This window comes from Phyllosticta capitalensis (assembly GCF_038381095.1).
Source record: "Phyllosticta capitalensis strain CBS 128856 chromosome Unknown BKA78scaffold_1, whole genome shotgun sequence".
Lineage (NCBI taxonomy): Eukaryota > Fungi > Ascomycota > Dothideomycetes > Botryosphaeriales > Phyllostictaceae > Phyllosticta > Phyllosticta capitalensis.
Genome location: NW_027117439.1, coordinates 2,028,551 through 2,043,582, shown reverse-complemented (window position 1 = coordinate 2,043,582; position 15,032 = coordinate 2,028,551). Strand labels below are relative to the sequence as shown.

General features: G+C 51.6%; 8 protein-coding genes across 8 annotated transcripts; 4 read left to right on the top strand and 4 right to left on the bottom strand.

Moving 5' to 3' along the window:
- Nucleotides 1-41: 41 nt before the first annotated feature.
- Nucleotides 42-2,454, top strand: BKA78DRAFT_291371 (heterokaryon incompatibility protein-domain-containing protein; the record flags this gene model as incomplete). The annotated part of the gene is made up of 3 exons (XM_066885889.1): nucleotides 42-99; nucleotides 147-779; nucleotides 869-2,454. The coding sequence occupies 3 exons, from the start codon at nucleotides 42-44 to the stop codon at nucleotides 2,452-2,454; spliced, it is 2,277 nt and encodes a 758-aa protein (XP_066749404.1).
- BKA78DRAFT_302593 (uncharacterized protein) lies at nucleotides 2,410-4,196 on the bottom strand. The gene is made up of 3 exons (XM_066887454.1): nucleotides 3,292-4,196; nucleotides 2,894-3,243; nucleotides 2,410-2,838 (listed from the first exon to the last, which is right to left on the bottom strand). Exons 1-3 carry the CDS (start codon nucleotides 3,932-3,934, stop codon nucleotides 2,482-2,484), a joined length of 1,350 nt encoding a protein of 449 aa, XP_066749403.1. The 5' UTR covers nucleotides 3,935-4,196; the 3' UTR covers nucleotides 2,410-2,481.
- Nucleotides 4,197-5,039: 843 nt separating this feature from the next.
- On the top strand, nucleotides 5,040-6,421 carry BKA78DRAFT_291369 (uncharacterized protein; the record flags this gene model as incomplete). The annotated part of the gene is made up of 2 exons (XM_066885888.1): nucleotides 5,040-5,715; nucleotides 5,772-6,421. 2 exons carry the CDS (start codon nucleotides 5,040-5,042, stop codon nucleotides 6,419-6,421), a joined length of 1,326 nt encoding a protein of 441 aa, XP_066749402.1.
- A 148-nt stretch (nucleotides 6,422-6,569) lies between these two features.
- Nucleotides 6,570-8,459, bottom strand: BKA78DRAFT_12657 (uncharacterized protein). The gene is made up of 7 exons (XM_066882529.1): nucleotides 8,202-8,459; nucleotides 8,117-8,154; nucleotides 7,980-8,065; nucleotides 7,719-7,932; nucleotides 7,388-7,673; nucleotides 7,063-7,335; nucleotides 6,570-7,014 (listed from the first exon to the last, which is right to left on the bottom strand). Exons 1-7 carry the CDS (start codon nucleotides 8,242-8,244, stop codon nucleotides 6,740-6,742), a joined length of 1,215 nt encoding a protein of 404 aa, XP_066749401.1. The 5' UTR covers nucleotides 8,245-8,459; the 3' UTR covers nucleotides 6,570-6,739.
- Nucleotides 8,460-9,661, bottom strand: BKA78DRAFT_12656 (uncharacterized protein). Its single transcript, XM_066882528.1, has 3 exons — nucleotides 9,287-9,661; nucleotides 9,043-9,236; nucleotides 8,460-8,996 (listed from the first exon to the last, which is right to left on the bottom strand). Exons 1-3 carry the CDS (start codon nucleotides 9,564-9,566, stop codon nucleotides 8,676-8,678), a joined length of 795 nt encoding a protein of 264 aa, XP_066749400.1. The 5' UTR covers nucleotides 9,567-9,661; the 3' UTR covers nucleotides 8,460-8,675.
- A 540-nt stretch (nucleotides 9,662-10,201) lies between these two features.
- Nucleotides 10,202-10,947, top strand: BKA78DRAFT_12633 (uncharacterized protein). Its single transcript, XM_066882521.1, has 3 exons — nucleotides 10,202-10,389; nucleotides 10,438-10,739; nucleotides 10,789-10,947. The coding sequence occupies exons 1-3, from the start codon at nucleotides 10,281-10,283 to the stop codon at nucleotides 10,879-10,881; spliced, it is 504 nt and encodes a 167-aa protein (XP_066749399.1). The 5' UTR covers nucleotides 10,202-10,280; the 3' UTR covers nucleotides 10,882-10,947.
- Nucleotides 10,879-12,439, bottom strand: BKA78DRAFT_302576 (Alpha/Beta hydrolase protein). Its single transcript, XM_066887453.1, has 3 exons — nucleotides 11,925-12,439; nucleotides 11,646-11,876; nucleotides 10,879-11,591 (listed from the first exon to the last, which is right to left on the bottom strand). The coding sequence occupies exons 1-3, from the start codon at nucleotides 12,204-12,206 to the stop codon at nucleotides 10,938-10,940; spliced, it is 1,167 nt and encodes a 388-aa protein (XP_066749398.1). The 5' UTR covers nucleotides 12,207-12,439; the 3' UTR covers nucleotides 10,879-10,937.
- Nucleotides 12,440-13,106: 667 nt separating this feature from the next.
- Nucleotides 13,107-14,561, top strand: BKA78DRAFT_348749 (uncharacterized protein; the record flags this gene model as incomplete). The annotated part of the gene is made up of 5 exons (XM_066890685.1): nucleotides 13,107-13,394; nucleotides 13,450-13,557; nucleotides 13,603-14,011; nucleotides 14,066-14,116; nucleotides 14,176-14,561. 5 exons carry the CDS (start codon nucleotides 13,107-13,109, stop codon nucleotides 14,559-14,561), a joined length of 1,242 nt encoding a protein of 413 aa, XP_066749397.1.
- Between the last annotated feature and the right edge of the window lie 471 nt (nucleotides 14,562-15,032).

Sequence of the window (15,032 nt, the reverse complement as noted above, 5' to 3'; positions counted from 1 at the left end):
CAGCTTTTCCACCTTCCTTTTCGTCCTAAAACTCTTTTAACATGTCAAATGTTGTTTTCCCTACGCTCTGCTCTGTCTTTTATCAAGCCCCCAGCATCGGTGCACCGTCTCAATGTTTTCTTTCCTACGCTCTGTCTTTTCTCCAGCCCCCGACATCGATGCGTCCCAGAACTCAAAAACGGACAACACACTGGGCGTCATGTCCAAAAGTGCCGTGCTTTGTGACGCTTGTTCGCGGAGTTTGTCACTAGACGACTGGTTTGCCGGCGACGACGGTGGTAGCGGATGGGTCTTTGATTTTCCACCTTCCGATGACAAGCAGCTGATGTTAGATTTTATTGTGAAAGAGTTCATCAGACCACTTCCAATTCCGCCTTGGGGCGGCGGTAGATCCACTCAGGGTCGTTGGATCGAAACAATACCGTCTGCATCCCGCAGAATGCGCGGGTTCCTCGCGGAAGAAGGCTTGCTGAAGTGCGCTACGCCACCCAAATTGCCTGAGCTCTCCAGTGCCGCCTCTCAGAGCTGTTGCCTCTGTCAAAGACTCGTCGACTTCTTTCGCGAACAGTACAAGAACTGCCCGTGGTGGGGTAGTTCTGAGTCGGTACTTGAATACTACTTTCGATATGCATGGGAGAAGCGAGGTCCGAAACAGGAAGCGAATGAGGGACAAGCGGTTATCGGAAATCAGCTTGCCTATTTGTCCGTCATAGTGCACCATCCAGATACATTTGAGGATGAAGCAGATCTTTTTCAATTCCATATAGCCGCTTGGCCAGGTGAGTCGTGCCACTATCCTTCCCGATAATTTATCAATTCCATGAAGGACAATGTCGGGACTGGCTCAAAATTACGAAGACTCCTTTAGACCCCAGCGGCCCAGTCTCGGACAAGAATCTCCACTTCATGAGACGCTGCATCGAGAATTGTATCAAGAACCACGAAGACTGCAAAGAGAAGATCAGGAAACCCCTGTTTGTACCCACGCGACTTTTAGATGTCGGAAGCTGTGATGATTCCAGGGTACGATTAGTACAGGGCAGTCAGATTGTTTCTGGAGACTCTGACAACCGCCAACCGACGTATGCAACGTTAAGCTATTGTTGGGGAGATTCGTTGCCCTTGAGAACAACAGAAAACACGAAGGCCGCACACGAACAGATGGGAATTCTAGTTCATCACATGCCACAAACATTTCGAGACGCGATCCATGTTGTTCGCAAGCTTGGCATTCGGTATCTTTGGATCGACGCGCTTTGCATCATTCAAGAAAACAAGGTGGACTGGGAGATCGAGTCAGTGCGAATGTGCGATATCTTCGCAAATTCCTATGTCACCATCAGTGCGGCTGCAAGCTCCTCGTGCTCTGAGAGCTTCCTTGAGAGAGCTGTCTACTCCCCTGTAGCGATATCTTTTCGCTCAAAGCGGAGGCCTGACATAGCTGGTGAATACAATATCTTGATGGAGCAACCGGTCGATAGATCACGTCCATATACCGACCCCTATTCAAGATGGCGCACACGCGGATGGGTTTTTCAAGAACAAATCCTTTCCACAAGGCAGATTGTTTTCGACAAAGGAATGCTATCATTTAGATGCGACAAAGGCGTCGAATTGGAATCAGGAGTACACCAACTTGCTGAGTTGAAATTGCCTAAGGGAAAAAATTACGACCATCTGTGGCAGCCAATCCTCAGGTCTTACTCGGCAAAAGAATTTACTTATCCCCAAGACAAGCTGGGCGCGATAGCAGGGGTGGCAAAATTCATCGAAAACTCTACAAGAAAGGCAGGACAGCCGGAGAAGTATCTCGCAGGACTGTGGCTCGACGAAAGATTCCAGAAATTTCCGGAGGAGTTGTGCTGGAGGTGCGATGACCCAATTTTGTCTTACAACACAATGTTGGAATCTTTGCAGAGCAAAACCAACTATTGTGCTCCATCTTGGAGCTGGGCGTCAAGAAGCCACACAGGCATTGCCGGCCACACTCGTTCGGGCTTATATACGAAAACATGCCAGCTCATTAGCTGCGACTTGCAAGCAACTTATTCTGATCCCACTGTTTCAGTCAGGTTTGGATCATCGATTACCTTACGAGGAAAGTTGAGGCAAATACCGGCAACACCAAGCTGCGGAAGGTTCGAGGAGGAAGTGGAACTCATGCACAAGAATTGGGTCATCCACATTCTTTCCTGGAAAGTTTCTACCCCTCACGGTGAATTTACATTTTACCTTGATTGGAGGCCAAATGTGGGAGACCCCGAAGAAATCGGATTCCAGAGGCAACTACAACTTTTCACTGTCCAATCTGGTCATTCCGAGCATTCAGGGCTCCTGCTTGTACCATTTGAGAATCCTCGGGGAACTAATTACCTCAGGGTTGGGGTCTTCGAACACGAGGGAGAGAGTAAGTGGCTGACAAGCGGGACGGAGAGCGACATTACCATTTTATGAGGGAATATCATTGAGTATTCATTCTATTCAGCTCAAATCAAATCGTTCGCTCCCATCTCCTGTGCACTGCTCCCCCATGCGCGCAACAGCGTCATGTATTCTCGACAACATCCAGCCCGACGTCGTAGTTTGGGAGCCATCCGACGGCTTCGCTTCGCCCAGACGCACAACGTTCGCCGTCTTACAAATCCATGCCGGGTCGACGTATACCCAAGTCAGACAGTCCGACTGAGATTCGCAGACCTGTCTGCATGCTTCGGCAGACTGGACGGCTTCGGGCTCGGCATCGCCGGCCATGTTGTCCCAGTCCGGTCGCTCTTCGACGACAAGTTGCGGCTCTATGAAGTGCTTGAAGACGTGGTGGTGGCACAAAGGAGACTTCGACTGCTGATGTGTCAGATGCGGCGCGCTACGCCCCGACCCAGGCGGTCAAACTTACTGTTGCGTTGTCATTAAGCCAGGCTTGCTCGTAGTGCCACATGTTCTCAATCCATTCCGGAGGCATGTGGTGATATGAAACGACTGGCCAGCAGTAATGGTGCTCTGTATAGTCCAGTGTATCCGGCGTCTCGCCTTGCAGAATAGGGAAAGACTTTGTCAGGGGAATGTCAATGTTCTTGAATGCTTTGGCGAGAATAAAGTCGCCAGCCCACTCCATCTTGGTCAGCTCGTTGTATCTCTCGGTCTTGGATTTGTATTCTTTGACAATCATGTTCAATGCCTTGTTCGAGACCACAAATCCAGTACCGCCATGCGCGAACCAAGTGCCGCGAATGTAGGACTGGCCGCCTGAATGCAGGTTAGCTAACACATGCAACAGACAACAATTGGTCTCACCAATATACAGTGGCTTGCTTGGATCAAAATGCTGAAGCCAGGCGAGAAGATTGGACCACACAAGGTAAGTGTCGGCTTCGATAAAGACAAACCACTTCGCCGTTGGTTGTGTTTCAAGGGCTTTTTTCATAAGTGGAAGAAATTTGTACTTGTCAAGGTTCCAGGCATGCTTCCGTGTATCGCCATCTTTTGGGAATTCTGAAGAACCGTCTTCACTCCATTTCTGAAGTTGTCGGTACAATTCAAAATCGCCATGCTCTACCCGAAGCGAAGGATCGGTTTCGTTCAAAACGTCGTGGACAGTGTGGCCTTCAATCTCCTGCTCTAGATCGGAGAAGAGAACAAAATTTGGAGTGCAGAGAAAGGTTGTGTTGAAATGGATAGGCAATTTTTCGCTTGCCTCGGTAGCGCTAGTTTTGAGCACAACCAGGATATCTTTTGCGCCGGGAAGTGTCCGGCAAGGCATCTGAGGCTCCGAGTCTGACTGGTCTCCAAGAGTCTGAGAAACTCCAATGCCATCAGAGACATCGGAATTGGCGTTATTTACGAAATGCGTGCGCAGCACCAGAAAGAAGGACAGGATAGCGAATGCAAAGAGGAAGACTCGCGCGCGGTGGCGCGGAAGGAAAAAGGGAGACGACATCGGCTAAGGACGGAGGAACATGAGGTGCAGAAAGCGAAGAAGGCTGGAAAGAGCGCAAGCTTGTTAAATAGAAGCAAAAAAGAAAAGTGAAGAGACGATCAAAAGTTCCAAAATACGGGGTGGGATGAAGTTGAAATGACGGTTGGCAAAGGAGCGTCATGATCGCCTACTTGTGGTGCCCCACTAGGAGGCTTGCGCCGACTGCTGCGCCACAGGCGGGAGAGCTGGAGAGCAGCGTCCGAGGCCTGGTAGCAAAAGTCGTGGCACACATAGGAGCTTGACTACGAGAAAGCAACAAAGTAGAAGCAGCCGTAGAGTAGCAGAAACTTTCTATATTTAAAGGTACAATACATATACAAGGAGCATTCAAGCGCCTTACGCGCTTGATATTAGAATTTACCAAGTCCTTTATGTTGAGTCACAGGGAGCAGTCGTAGCTACGTGTGCCACGACTTTTGCTACCAGGCCTCGGTCCCTCTGTGACTCTCCATGCCCAGAATTTCTCCATGTAAGAAAGCTCGACAAACCCGCAAAAGAAAGGTTGAGATCCTCTGTAAATTCAGGTGCAGCTGTTGTTTGTACAAAGGGGATATGAGAGGAGAGCAGAGTGAGTAACGGCGACGTCGCGGAAATAGAAGGCACGACTGACCCGACCAACACAACCAAACACAGCAAAGATGGACACCAACTTAGTCGGAAAGAGCCACAGAGCGCACATTACTAGTTGCGTGACATTCCTCTCGCCGACGCGGGGATGCGACCGGCGAAAACACAGACTACTACATGTATTCGACTCCAGTTACAAAGGCATCACGGTCCTCTCCAACCAGGCCCACCTCCACTGACTCTAACCATTGATTGGATGGGACTCGGGCTTCCTGGGATCGTGAGCGCTTAGCTTCTCACTGCATTCTCTTTTGCTGACGCGCCCTGTGTAGCTCCTTGCAGGCAGTGGATTGTCGGTTCACCAACTGCTCGCTCGCTGCCTCGCCGCGGTTGCACGGCGCGTAGTGATCCATCTTGTCCCTCGTAACTCTTTGACAGATTCACAACCTCAGAATCCTGTCATCCAAAGGCTCGATCTGTGTCTGCTCCAGAGTCAAAGATGCGCAGCGACAAAGACCTCAAACAGGCAAACGAGGCCGTCGAAAACAAATGGATAGAAGAATTCACCACCAACCCCGCAGACGACCCCGAGAGAACCATGCGATTGCGTTCATATCTCGAAGATATCGCCTCAAACCATCGCAATGGAATGAGCTGCAAGTTGCACAAAGCGGAGAGGGGCGGTTTTCACTACTGCTTCGTGCTTAGATTTGAGGAAGATGGAGTCCAGTGGATCTTCCGGTTCCCACTACCCGGAAGTTCATTCCATCGACATCGCAAGACTGAGGCTGAACTTGCGGTCATGCAATTCATCAGAGAAAAGACCTCGATTCCTACTCCGAAAACCATAGCGTCAGGCGTAACCGATGGCGAATTCAAGGGCCTTGGTCCGTACATTCTCATGAAATACATCGAGGGGAACTTTCTAAGTAACCTACTTTTGGACTACAAGAACAACGATAGAATCAGGAAGGGCATCGACAACTCCCAACTGCGCCACGTTTATCGACAGATAGCGGGGATCCACCTCGACCTGTTCGCGCACGACTTCTCCGCCATCGGATCCCTCAAGATGGAGGATTCGGAAACTGGGCACATTTGGCGCGCCGCCTCCGAACCTTTGACGTTCAAACTCACTGTAACGCAGGGTATGATGGTCGGGACCGAGATTCCGGGTAAGCGTCGCCACGAATCACTCGCCTTCAGTACTAAATGAAGCTGCTCTCGCTAGTGTCAAACAAGCCCTTTTCTTCGGCGTCCAAGTATTTCGAACATCTCACCTCTCAAACATTGACCAGTCTGGCGGAGAACAAGACGACGCGCTTGCACCCTGAAGAAGCATCCAAAGACTTCAACGCGACCCACTTACTACGGTCCATGGCGCAACATTTTGCTGCAAAGATTGAGCAAATGCCCTTCAAACTGTATTGCGACGACCTTCGCTTCGGAAACATCATGGCCAACGATTCATTTGACATTCTCGCAATAATCGATCTGGAGTTTACATACGCGGCGCCTGCGAGCTTCCTCGGATCTCCTCCATGGTGGATAGTCGGCACCGAGCCCTTTGAATGGGACGATGAAGACAAAAAGGACTACGGAGTCAAAGTGGACATGTTCATAGACGAATTGGAGAAGGAGGAAAAATCACGCAAAGTTGAACAAACTCTCTCCCAGTTCATGCGACAATGCTGGTCTGACGGCTCTTTTTGGTACAACTTTGCGGTTCGAGAATGTTCGGAGCTTAAAGATGTGATGAAGCTCTGCCTCGATATGGAGCCATTTCGCAGTTTCCTCCAGAAACCATCTTGGGATACAGAAGATGACATCGAAAAGATCATGTCGGCCCTGGGATGCATGAAAATCCAGCCTGGCGAATGATGAGATTGGCTCTCCTAGGGCTGATGACGGACATCGATTTCGGTTCTATTGGTGCTAAGCAGTCGAGAAATGGACAGCTCTCCCATCGGAAAACAGCGTGCAATCTTTCAAACAAGGTTCAACTGAATCTTAATCGCAGGCTAGTTTGCTCTGGCGAGCCGAAAGTGTTTCTATGAAAAGTAGACCTAAAGCACAAGGGAGAACCGAAAACTGAAGGAACCAACCGTTTTGCGCCGCTTTGGGCGCGCAGCGAAGACGGACCAGCTCAAGAGATGCAGGCTGTGTCAAAATTGAAAGTCTCAAGCTCAAACTCTCTCCTCAAAGCTTTGCGGCCACAGGGACACTGTGAGCAAACTTTTCAGTCGGAGCCGTAGCTCTTTGAAACAAGGGCGACTGCACAACGCGCGACCAGTCGTGCAGCATCGCAGTGTTTGCGAGCGAAGTCTTCACCTCGTCCCCGCCGCGCTCGACAATCTCTCGTTGGTACTCATCGATCGCATCGACCCAGGTCTTTGTTCCGCTCGCTGCTTCCTTGATGCACTTTTTGAGCTTCGAGGCGTCGGCGATGCAGTGATTCAGCCCTTGGCCGCGTTCTGAAGGAGTTAGTCAAAACTGAAAAAGAACCAGGGGAGGGCACGTACGGAACGTCATAGGGTGAGCAGCATCGCCCGCCAGGACGATGCGACCTTGGTGGTTGTCCCACGGCTCGGTAATCCAACATGAGACTTTGTTTTCGAAGACGCGCGTGCCCTCTGGAATCCACTCGACTGCAGAGCGAAACGGCTCCGCAAAATGCCGGGCTTTCTCCCTGAGGGCTTCCAGTGATGTCACGTTTTCTCCTTCGCGAGCCTTCCACGTGCTCATGAGCTGGAACATCCAGGTCGATGGATCATTTGGGTTAGGTACGTCTTGGACTGCGCATGGAGGTTAGTTTCTTTCAGTCAACAAGCTTATGGGAGATGCTACTCGAAATCCAGATCCAGTATCCGTCGGGGTGTACAGCGTGGGACATGATGGGATGGATCGATCGGACGAATTGGGCCTTTTCCGCGTCCTTGTACTCGATGTGCATGTTGATGGCTGAGTAAGGAATCCCCTTCGCCTTCCCCTTTTCGCCAAAAAGGTTCATGCGAACACGAGACTGCGCACCATCCGCGCCAACGAGGAGAGTTCCGACTGCTTCGGTGCCGTCTTCAAACATGGCAACCACGCTCTCGTCGCGATACTCAATGCTCTTGAGCGTTTTACCATACTTTAACAATCAGTAGAATTCAAAAATGACGGGGAAATCACCGACCTCAACTTGCATGCCTTCGGCGCAAAGACTCCGGAACTTTCGCCTAGCCACGCGGTACAGCAGACCCAGAGGAAGTGCTTTCATGAGCTCTCCGGTCTTGCCGTTGATGGTCGGAATCAGGAAATTATCAGGTGGTTCATATGACGGGTCTACTGTCGTTGACTTGAAGCGGCTCAAAAGCTCATCAGGAAGGCAATCTCGAAGAAAGGGAAGTCTAAAAACTTGTGAGCTAAAATCACAAAGCGCGAAATGGAGACTCACGACCAGTGAATCGACATGCCCCATTCTCGCGGTCTGTAGTGCGTCGCAGAAGGTTCGGCTTCAAAGATTGTACAGCGAATTCCCTCCTGTAAAAGTTAGACCACATTGACATGTGGCAAAGGCAGAGGATGACTCGCTTTTTTCAACCCTTGGGCGACGAGGAGACCAGTAATCCCTAGAAAATCAGCATTATGCGAGGTAACCGTTTCCGACCCAACGTACCGGCTCCAACGATGAGAACGTGAGGCGTGCTTTCTTGCTTCATTTTTGCGACAGGAGGTGACGAGGGAGGGCGAAGAGAACATCTGCACCCTTATCCCGTATCGATTGATCTGCAACTGCGCCGCGCTCTCGGATTGTTTTAGTGGGGATTGCGGAGACTGCAACTCTTCGGGTGACATATCCGACTCCACATGGGGTCCAAGGAGATATGACATCCGGTGCCGAATTGGTATGCGTATGGCATGCATATTCAGCTGAACCATCCTCGCTTGGCCATAGTGTTTCCAAGACTTTCATTAAATTCAAAGATCAGAAGAACAGAGGCGAAACGCCATTCTTGCGTGCTTCGACATTAGAGGTGTGAGTGTGGTGTAAGCTGACATGAATTTCTTTCTGTGAAACCCCACATGCCGGTACAACTTGGTATTTCAGCTTTCCATCGTGAGCGCGTCTCAATCATTAAGCGTATAAACCTCAATGGCCAGCAGTCTCCGCTCGAGAAAGTGTAGAGCCAGCCTCCTCTTTGTCCAGCGTCATGCTCACAGGAGCGGGCGACTTGCTCTGTCGCTTTTTGCGGAGAAACCAAAACAAACCAGCTCCAATGATGGCAAAACCACCAACGATCGAGCCAACAGCAATTCCAGCCTTATCTCCACCACTCAGGCTGCTCTTCGATGTCCCACCCGAAGCCGAGGAGGTTGCACTGCTTGTTGCCGTGCTCGAGGAACCAAAGTCGGAGGCGGTGACATTGAAGCAAGGGACCTGGGCGCTGAAGTCGGCAGTTTCAACAAACGTCTATCAACTGTCAGCGCAGCTCACCAGCCAAGACTTCCAGGCTCACAATGTCTGCGCAAGCGTAAAAGGTCTGGTTCTTGTCCGAGTCGTAATCGGCCCAGTATTCCAGCTGGATTGTGGCATTCGTTCCCGCCGTCAGGTTGCTTGGAAGAGAGTCAAGCTTGTAGCACTCGTGTCCAGGCTCTACCTCGGTGACGTTGCTCACGACTTGTTCTTGGAAGTCGCTTTGACTGGTAGGATCTGCAATTTTGTGAGCTACTTGTAAGACTACGCGACACCTTCATACTCACTATTTCCATAGGCTATGTGGAACTCAATGTTCCAGGCTTCTTGTGCAATCGTCAATGCTACTGAGCCTTGCTCTAGCGGAAACTCGGTGCGGTTTGTTACGGAGGCATTGCTTCCACACGGGGCGTTGTTGTCGTAAGCTGCAGACCAGACTCGGTAGGTAGGCCAGAGAAAATCGACCGGACCCATAATGGTTCCCTCGGCTCCATCGCCATGAGCGGCGAGCGCAAGAGGCAAGGCTGCCAACAGGCACAGTGACGTTGTTCTTCTGAATCCAGACATTGTGACGGCGTTGATCTTCAGGGCTGTTGAGATGGCCGAACTCTTTAAAGCTGGGAGAAGTCTATTTGTAGACAGCGGAATGTAGTCACAAAGCTCGGCTTTCGGCGTTAAGTGGGCAGTCGGTCAACCTTTTTCCTGAATCTTGACCCAGCATGCTGGAATCGCTGTTGCGATAGGTTCCCGTCGTACCATGCTGGCGGCAAGCTTCAAGAATACGGCCTCGCTTGGCGATTGCCGGAGCGAGAAGCGCAACCGCAGCCGAGAAAAAGCGGTCGAATTCATCGTCCAGACCCTGCGATGGGTGGGTTTGGTGTTGAGTAGTGGAAGAGGATTGGTCAAAGAGGTGCAGGATATGGAAGCGAGGTCTCTATCAGATCATCTGATACCGCCCCATCACCGATATCGTCCCGCTAGTGTCGCCCGTTCATGCAACCTGACATGGAGACTTCTGCCAGCCACCAACTCTGTCCTGACAAACAACCTGCCAAAAACCATGGATTCAACCGCTTCTTCTGGCTCATACTCCGCCGGAACGTTACCTCGGGACCGATCCTGATGCATATCACCGTTATGCGCTGGACAAGGTCGCGCAAACACCTCCGATGGCGCTCCGATCTCCTCTCACAAAGGCTCCTCGCAGACGGCTGGGTATCGAGCTTTAAAGCTCGCGCGACACCCTTAAGCTGATCTCCAAGAAACAGAACACCCGCGAAGATGCTGCGCCAATTGATCTTTTTTGCTGTTCTTTCAGTCGCCTCCGCCGACTTCCTGGCCAAACGTCAGGATAACGAGACCGCTCTGTACAACTGCCACGACAACTGCGGTAAGTCAATCATCTCTTGAACCTTCCAGCAGAAACTGATAGAGTCAGGCGAGGCTATCCTCTTTGTCAAAGCCAACTGCACGTGTAGCAACGATGCCTTTGTAAACGACTACAAGGCGTGCCTGCAGTGCGCCGGCACCGAGAACGAAGACATTTGGAAGTACTACGGTCCATCCCTTTCCAGTGCTGCCGCGGTTTGTAGTTTGGCAACGACACCCCTCTCTGGAACTCAAGCCACTGTGGCTTCTGCAACTCCAGCGCCGACGGCATCGGGATCAAGCGCCTGCCCCACGGCGAATTCGACTTCATCGGCGTCGGCGACGGGAACCGGGACGGCATCGGCATCGGCGGTAGGCAAACCACACCCCAAATCGACCACGGCTAACGTATCACGGACAGGCTTCAGCTTCGTCCACCTCTGCGGGCTCGGTGCTTGATTGGAATCCCTGGCTCTTGTTTTTCTTCGCATCTGCTGCGGGGTGGTCGATTTGAATTGTTGATTAAAATTTTATTGGCAGTTTGGAACGAAACAAGAAAAATTTTGAGCATCATCTGCTCTCCATCCAGTCGAGGACCACGGCCGCGATCTCGTCACTGTTCTTCTCCAGGTACATGAAGTGCCCGTTACCCAGGATCCCCAGATCTCCGAGCTTGATCCACTCCGGATCGACGCCAGCCTGCTTCAGGTAATTGATCAAGCAGTGGTCGTATGTGATGTGCGGGCTGGCAGCTCCAGTGAATGCAACATACGGCACCTTGGCAATGTTGGGCAGCTGATGAGCGGGTTCCGTTTGCATGATGCACGAGCGATTTCCAGCAGTGTCCTCCCCCACAGTGACCGTCTCGAGGTCGGAAGAGCTGTTTAACGCTGGAACATAACCAATTTCGGTCGTCGTCAAACCATACGGGCGCGCAGAGGTCCGACCAACTGCTGGGACCGTCGAGTTGCCAACCAAACTCTGAAAAGGTGTGTTTCCAGGCTCAATGTTTACACTTGCCTTGACAAGGCTTGGGCACTCGTCGCTGAGCAGGGTAGCGTAGGTCGAGCCGGCAGAGTGTGAAACGACAAAAGAGCTTCCAATCATTTCCAAAAGCTGGCATCCGTTCTTGCGCATCGTCAACTCCAACCTTGTAGCGTTTGACGTCAATGGAATCATTGCAGCCATGAAAGCATCAAAGTATGGGTCGCCCCTCACGCCCGTCTGCCCGAGAAATCGTTAGCTTTCCGTCGGCCCCAACCTTATTCTCCAACTCACCCCTGGCCATTGCGTGTGGTTTTGCGATTGCGGGTAAGGGTCAATCAGTTCCGGCGCAGTGTAATCATTGCGAGTGATGTTGTCTGTCGAACCGATCTTCATCGGAAACACAGAAAACTGCGGCTGAGCGCTACGGCCGACAGAGGTAATGTCCAGGATGTACACCTGGTACCCGTGGTCCAGAAAATAGGACGCCCATCCTCTGCGATTGTCTGGGGTGTTCAACCATACCTGAGCTCGTTAGCACTTGCCATGCTGCTCCATGAATCAGAAACTTACCGCTCCAGAAGGCACTCCGGCAGAGATAAAAACAATGGGGTTTGTACGATTGACCCCGGTCTGAGGCGTCAATTTTTCCACGTACAGCTGATCTGAGAATATGCTCCCGCTAAGAGATGCGTTGTACACATATTCTCCCCCAATGTAGAAGAAGTCTCTCTTATACGCAACCTCGTTAGAGGTGCAGTTGGGGCTCACAGCCCAGACTCCGGTGCACGAGGCCGCGTCGGTGAGACGAGCAAGGGCACCAAACGCCAACGAAACTGTCGTCAGCCAACGCATGATGTCAAACAAACAGGTTTTGCAGGCCTGACAGACACCTGCAGTGGAAGATGTAAAAAGTCATTCTTCATGCTTGCGACAGGGGAAAAGGGGTCCTGTCAGGTCATGCCCGAGATTGAATGATACGACGGCCGGAGCCGTGAGCGGTGAGATTGCCGATTCAGGTCGCGCCGAGGCGGTGAGCGCGTCAGTGCGTCCACGGCCTCTACTTTGTCACCCCATAAATGTTCGTGTTTCAAGCAAAATACTAATATTGGACTTAGGGACGTTTTATAGATTGTATAGGCGTGGAGTGCAGGGGAAGGTGCCACTCCCATTCATCCGCACAAAAGCTTCAGCTGGCTTCTGGACTCGATTCTGGAGCTCGCTCTTCCAATAGTCCGAGGTGACATCACCCGGCGCAAACATTTTCTGGGCTTGAAGAAAGACGGCAGGTATCTGCAAAACCACGAGGCCGCCCCAGTGATCGTCCTCCGCATTCAGGAAGCCGAACTCGGTTCGATGATCACACATTCATCATTCAGCAACCATTCTTACAACCTTATACACAGCATTCCAGTGCAAAAGAGCTTGAAAAGAAGGAGTCATGGATTTCTCTGAATCGTCACTGGCTTCGAAAGGACCGTGCTACGCCCGGTAAAGTTTGAAACCCCGGCATCCCCGCTGCATCGCGGAATTGGAAGGTGTTGAGGGTCTTGTAAGCGAAGCACAGGTCTCGACTCCGGATTCGCAAGCCTACACAGCCAAACCATGTTATTATAGGATGGTGCGCCTGAGAAATATACAGCCCTACCAACCATCTTTCCTCCCACTTGTATTCTGGATGGATCGCACACACCTTTGACCTCTGCCACCCGGCTTTCCTTCTCCAAGGCTGGTCCTCTGGTCCCTTCCGCTCAGATGTCCGCTTTTATCAACGAGCCTCCAAAGACTGAAGAAGATTACTGGGTAGCGAAGGCGCTTTTGCAATCTTTTGGACAAACCGATGCGGACCCTCGAAATGGCACACATATCAAACCAACACGGCCAGATCACTACGTCTTCGAGACCAAGGGCCCCAGGATTATTGCCGGGCTGGCGGCATGCATCTGCATCATGATTGCTGTTACTGGACTTCGGCTGTTTCTTAGAGCCCATGTCCGCAGGTTGGAATGGGGCATGGACGACACCTTGATGGTCCCAGGACTTGTAAGCTTTGTGTGGCTTTTGAAGTATTATTCGACCGAGTCCTGACAGGCTTTAGATCATGGCCGTCGCCTATCCCGCTCTCCAAATAGCCATGGTCCAGTATGGCGGAGCAGGAAAGCACATGTTCGATGTGACCTACATTGAATACTATTACTACCACTGGGTAGGCTCGTCTCTGCATTGTCCCGAATACGGCTAACTTTAGCAGCTTGCTCTTGTCGCCCAAGTGGACTTCTTTTGCTGCATTGGGGTTATCAAGATGAGCATCGTCGTCTTCAATATGAGGCTCACGAAGTTCAGCTCCAGGGCCTGGACATTTGGCAACTGGGCCTTCTTCGCCATCGTCTGTTGCTACGTCATCAACGCATTCTTCCTCAACATTTTCCAATGCACGCCACCCCACGCCAACTTCGACTACATTGCAGCCGGGAAGTTGTCGTATGCACCGAAATGCATAGGCGTCGCGAAAATGGGAACCATCCTTCGTGCCATCAACATCACGCTCGACTACATGCTGCTGGCGGTCCCGATCATTGTGCTCTGGAAAATCAAAATGTCGGCACGACAGAAGCTCCGCCTCTTCGCCCTCTTCTCTGTCGGCGCTCTCGCCTGTATAGGTACGGAGCACCGTCGCATTCGGATCGCGTTCGACTCTTACTGACGGCAGACAGGCAGCGCTATGACACTTGTGGCTAAGTCTCGCCTAAAGAGCGACGCTCTCTGTCCGTGCTCCCGCCTCTTGTTAAATGATGCCACAGGGTTGCTGACAAGTGGACGACAGGGAACTACACGGATCTGCTTGCGTGGTCGCTGGTGGAGCTCGTCTGCAGCGTCCTCGCAGCCTCGCTCCCCACTCTTGGCAGCCTCTTTTCGCGCGGCGCCCGCGAGACGCAGGCTTCGGGCAGTTATGAGAGCCACCTGACCTTTGCCTCGAGCGACTATCGCTCCAGCGAATTCCGTTCCGCCGGCAAGTCGCGCCATGATACGCATCATTCGCATCACTCTGATGTCGAGAGCGACACGCTGGGCATCATGCGCCGTGATGAGATTGAGCTGACGAGCGAGATTGATCCAAACGAGCGAAATCCGTCGTTTCGCTTTTCGGATTCGAGGACGTGGAATCCTAATAATAGCAAGAGTAGACTGAATGAAACACCTGAGACTTGAACTGGTGGTTTGATTGCGAATCGGGTGAGCTGACAGTGTTTCGACAGGAGCAGACAGGAGCAGTATGGCTGAGCGTAGTCGTCAAGCAACAATTCCAACGAATCGCATCGGAGGAGAGTGATGGCCTGGGAAAACAGCCGGCGCCAGAAAACAAACCGTGACGACGACGTTCCGTCTCGCGCACAGCTATCGGCCCAGGAATCCGCAATTCACGATCTAGAAAGGCGAATCAGCGATGTCCCAATCCTCAATATCGATCACTCCAGGCACTTACCGCTCTTCGTCTTTTTTTTGGACACTGCCACAGTACGCGAGGAAAGAAATTCAACCCAGGCCCAGCTTCAAGTCGTTGCACCTTCAGCCGCAAGCGCTTGAATGCTCCCTGTAACTACCCATTACAAAGGAAAATTCTCTCTATGTTGAACGCATGCAGCGCTTGAGAACTCCATGTCTCTACGTGCTTTAACTTGG

Excerpts from the sequence above, each read along its gene's own strand:
- BKA78DRAFT_302576 (XM_066887453.1), bottom strand. The coding sequence starts at position 12,206 with ATGCGTTGGCTGACGACAGTTTCGTTGGCGTTTGGTGCCCTTGCTCGT. Across the intron at positions 11,877-11,924 it reads CCGGAGTGCCTTCTGGAGCG|GTATGGTTGAACACCCCAGA; the intron begins GTAAGTTTCTGA and ends TAACGAGCTCAG. Across the intron at positions 11,592-11,645 it reads ACCACACGCAATGGCCAGGG|ACGGGCGTGAGGGGCGACCC; the intron begins GTGAGTTGGAGA and ends TTTCTCGGGCAG.
- BKA78DRAFT_302593 (XM_066887454.1), bottom strand. The coding sequence starts at position 3,934 with ATGTCGTCTCCCTTTTTCCTTCCGCGCCACCGCGCGCGAGTCTTCCTC. Across the intron at positions 3,244-3,291 it reads AAGCAAGCCACTGTATATTG|GCGGCCAGTCCTACATTCGC; the intron begins GTGAGACCAATT and ends ACCTGCATTCAG. Across the intron at positions 2,839-2,893 it reads GGCTTAATGACAACGCAACA|TCGAAGTCTCCTTTGTGCCA; the intron begins GTAAGTTTGACC and ends ACACATCAGCAG.
- BKA78DRAFT_12633 (XM_066882521.1), top strand. The coding sequence starts at position 10,281 with ATGCTGCGCCAATTGATCTTTTTTGCTGTTCTTTCAGTCGCCTCCGCC. Across the intron at positions 10,390-10,437 it reads CAACTGCCACGACAACTGCG|GCGAGGCTATCCTCTTTGTC; the intron begins GTAAGTCAATCA and ends TGATAGAGTCAG. Across the intron at positions 10,740-10,788 it reads GGACGGCATCGGCATCGGCG|GCTTCAGCTTCGTCCACCTC; the intron begins GTAGGCAAACCA and ends TATCACGGACAG.
- BKA78DRAFT_12657 (XM_066882529.1), bottom strand. The coding sequence starts at position 8,244 with ATGAAGCAAGAAAGCACGCCTCACGTTCTCATCGTTGGAGCCG. Across the intron at positions 7,933-7,979 it reads GGCATGTCGATTCACTGGTC|ACTTCCCTTTCTTCGAGATT; the intron begins GTGAGTCTCCAT and ends ACAAGTTTTTAG. Across the intron at positions 7,674-7,718 it reads CCGAAGGCATGCAAGTTGAG|TATGGTAAAACGCTCAAGAG; the intron begins GTCGGTGATTTC and ends TGATTGTTAAAG.
- BKA78DRAFT_12656 (XM_066882528.1), bottom strand. The coding sequence starts at position 9,566 with ATGTCTGGATTCAGAAGAACAACGTCACTGTGCCTGTTGGCAGCCTTG. Across the intron at positions 9,237-9,286 it reads CCACATAGCCTATGGAAATA|ATCCTACCAGTCAAAGCGAC; the intron begins GTGAGTATGAAG and ends ACAAAATTGCAG. Across the intron at positions 8,997-9,042 it reads TTTACGCTTGCGCAGACATT|ACGTTTGTTGAAACTGCCGA; the intron begins GTGAGCCTGGAA and ends GACAGTTGATAG.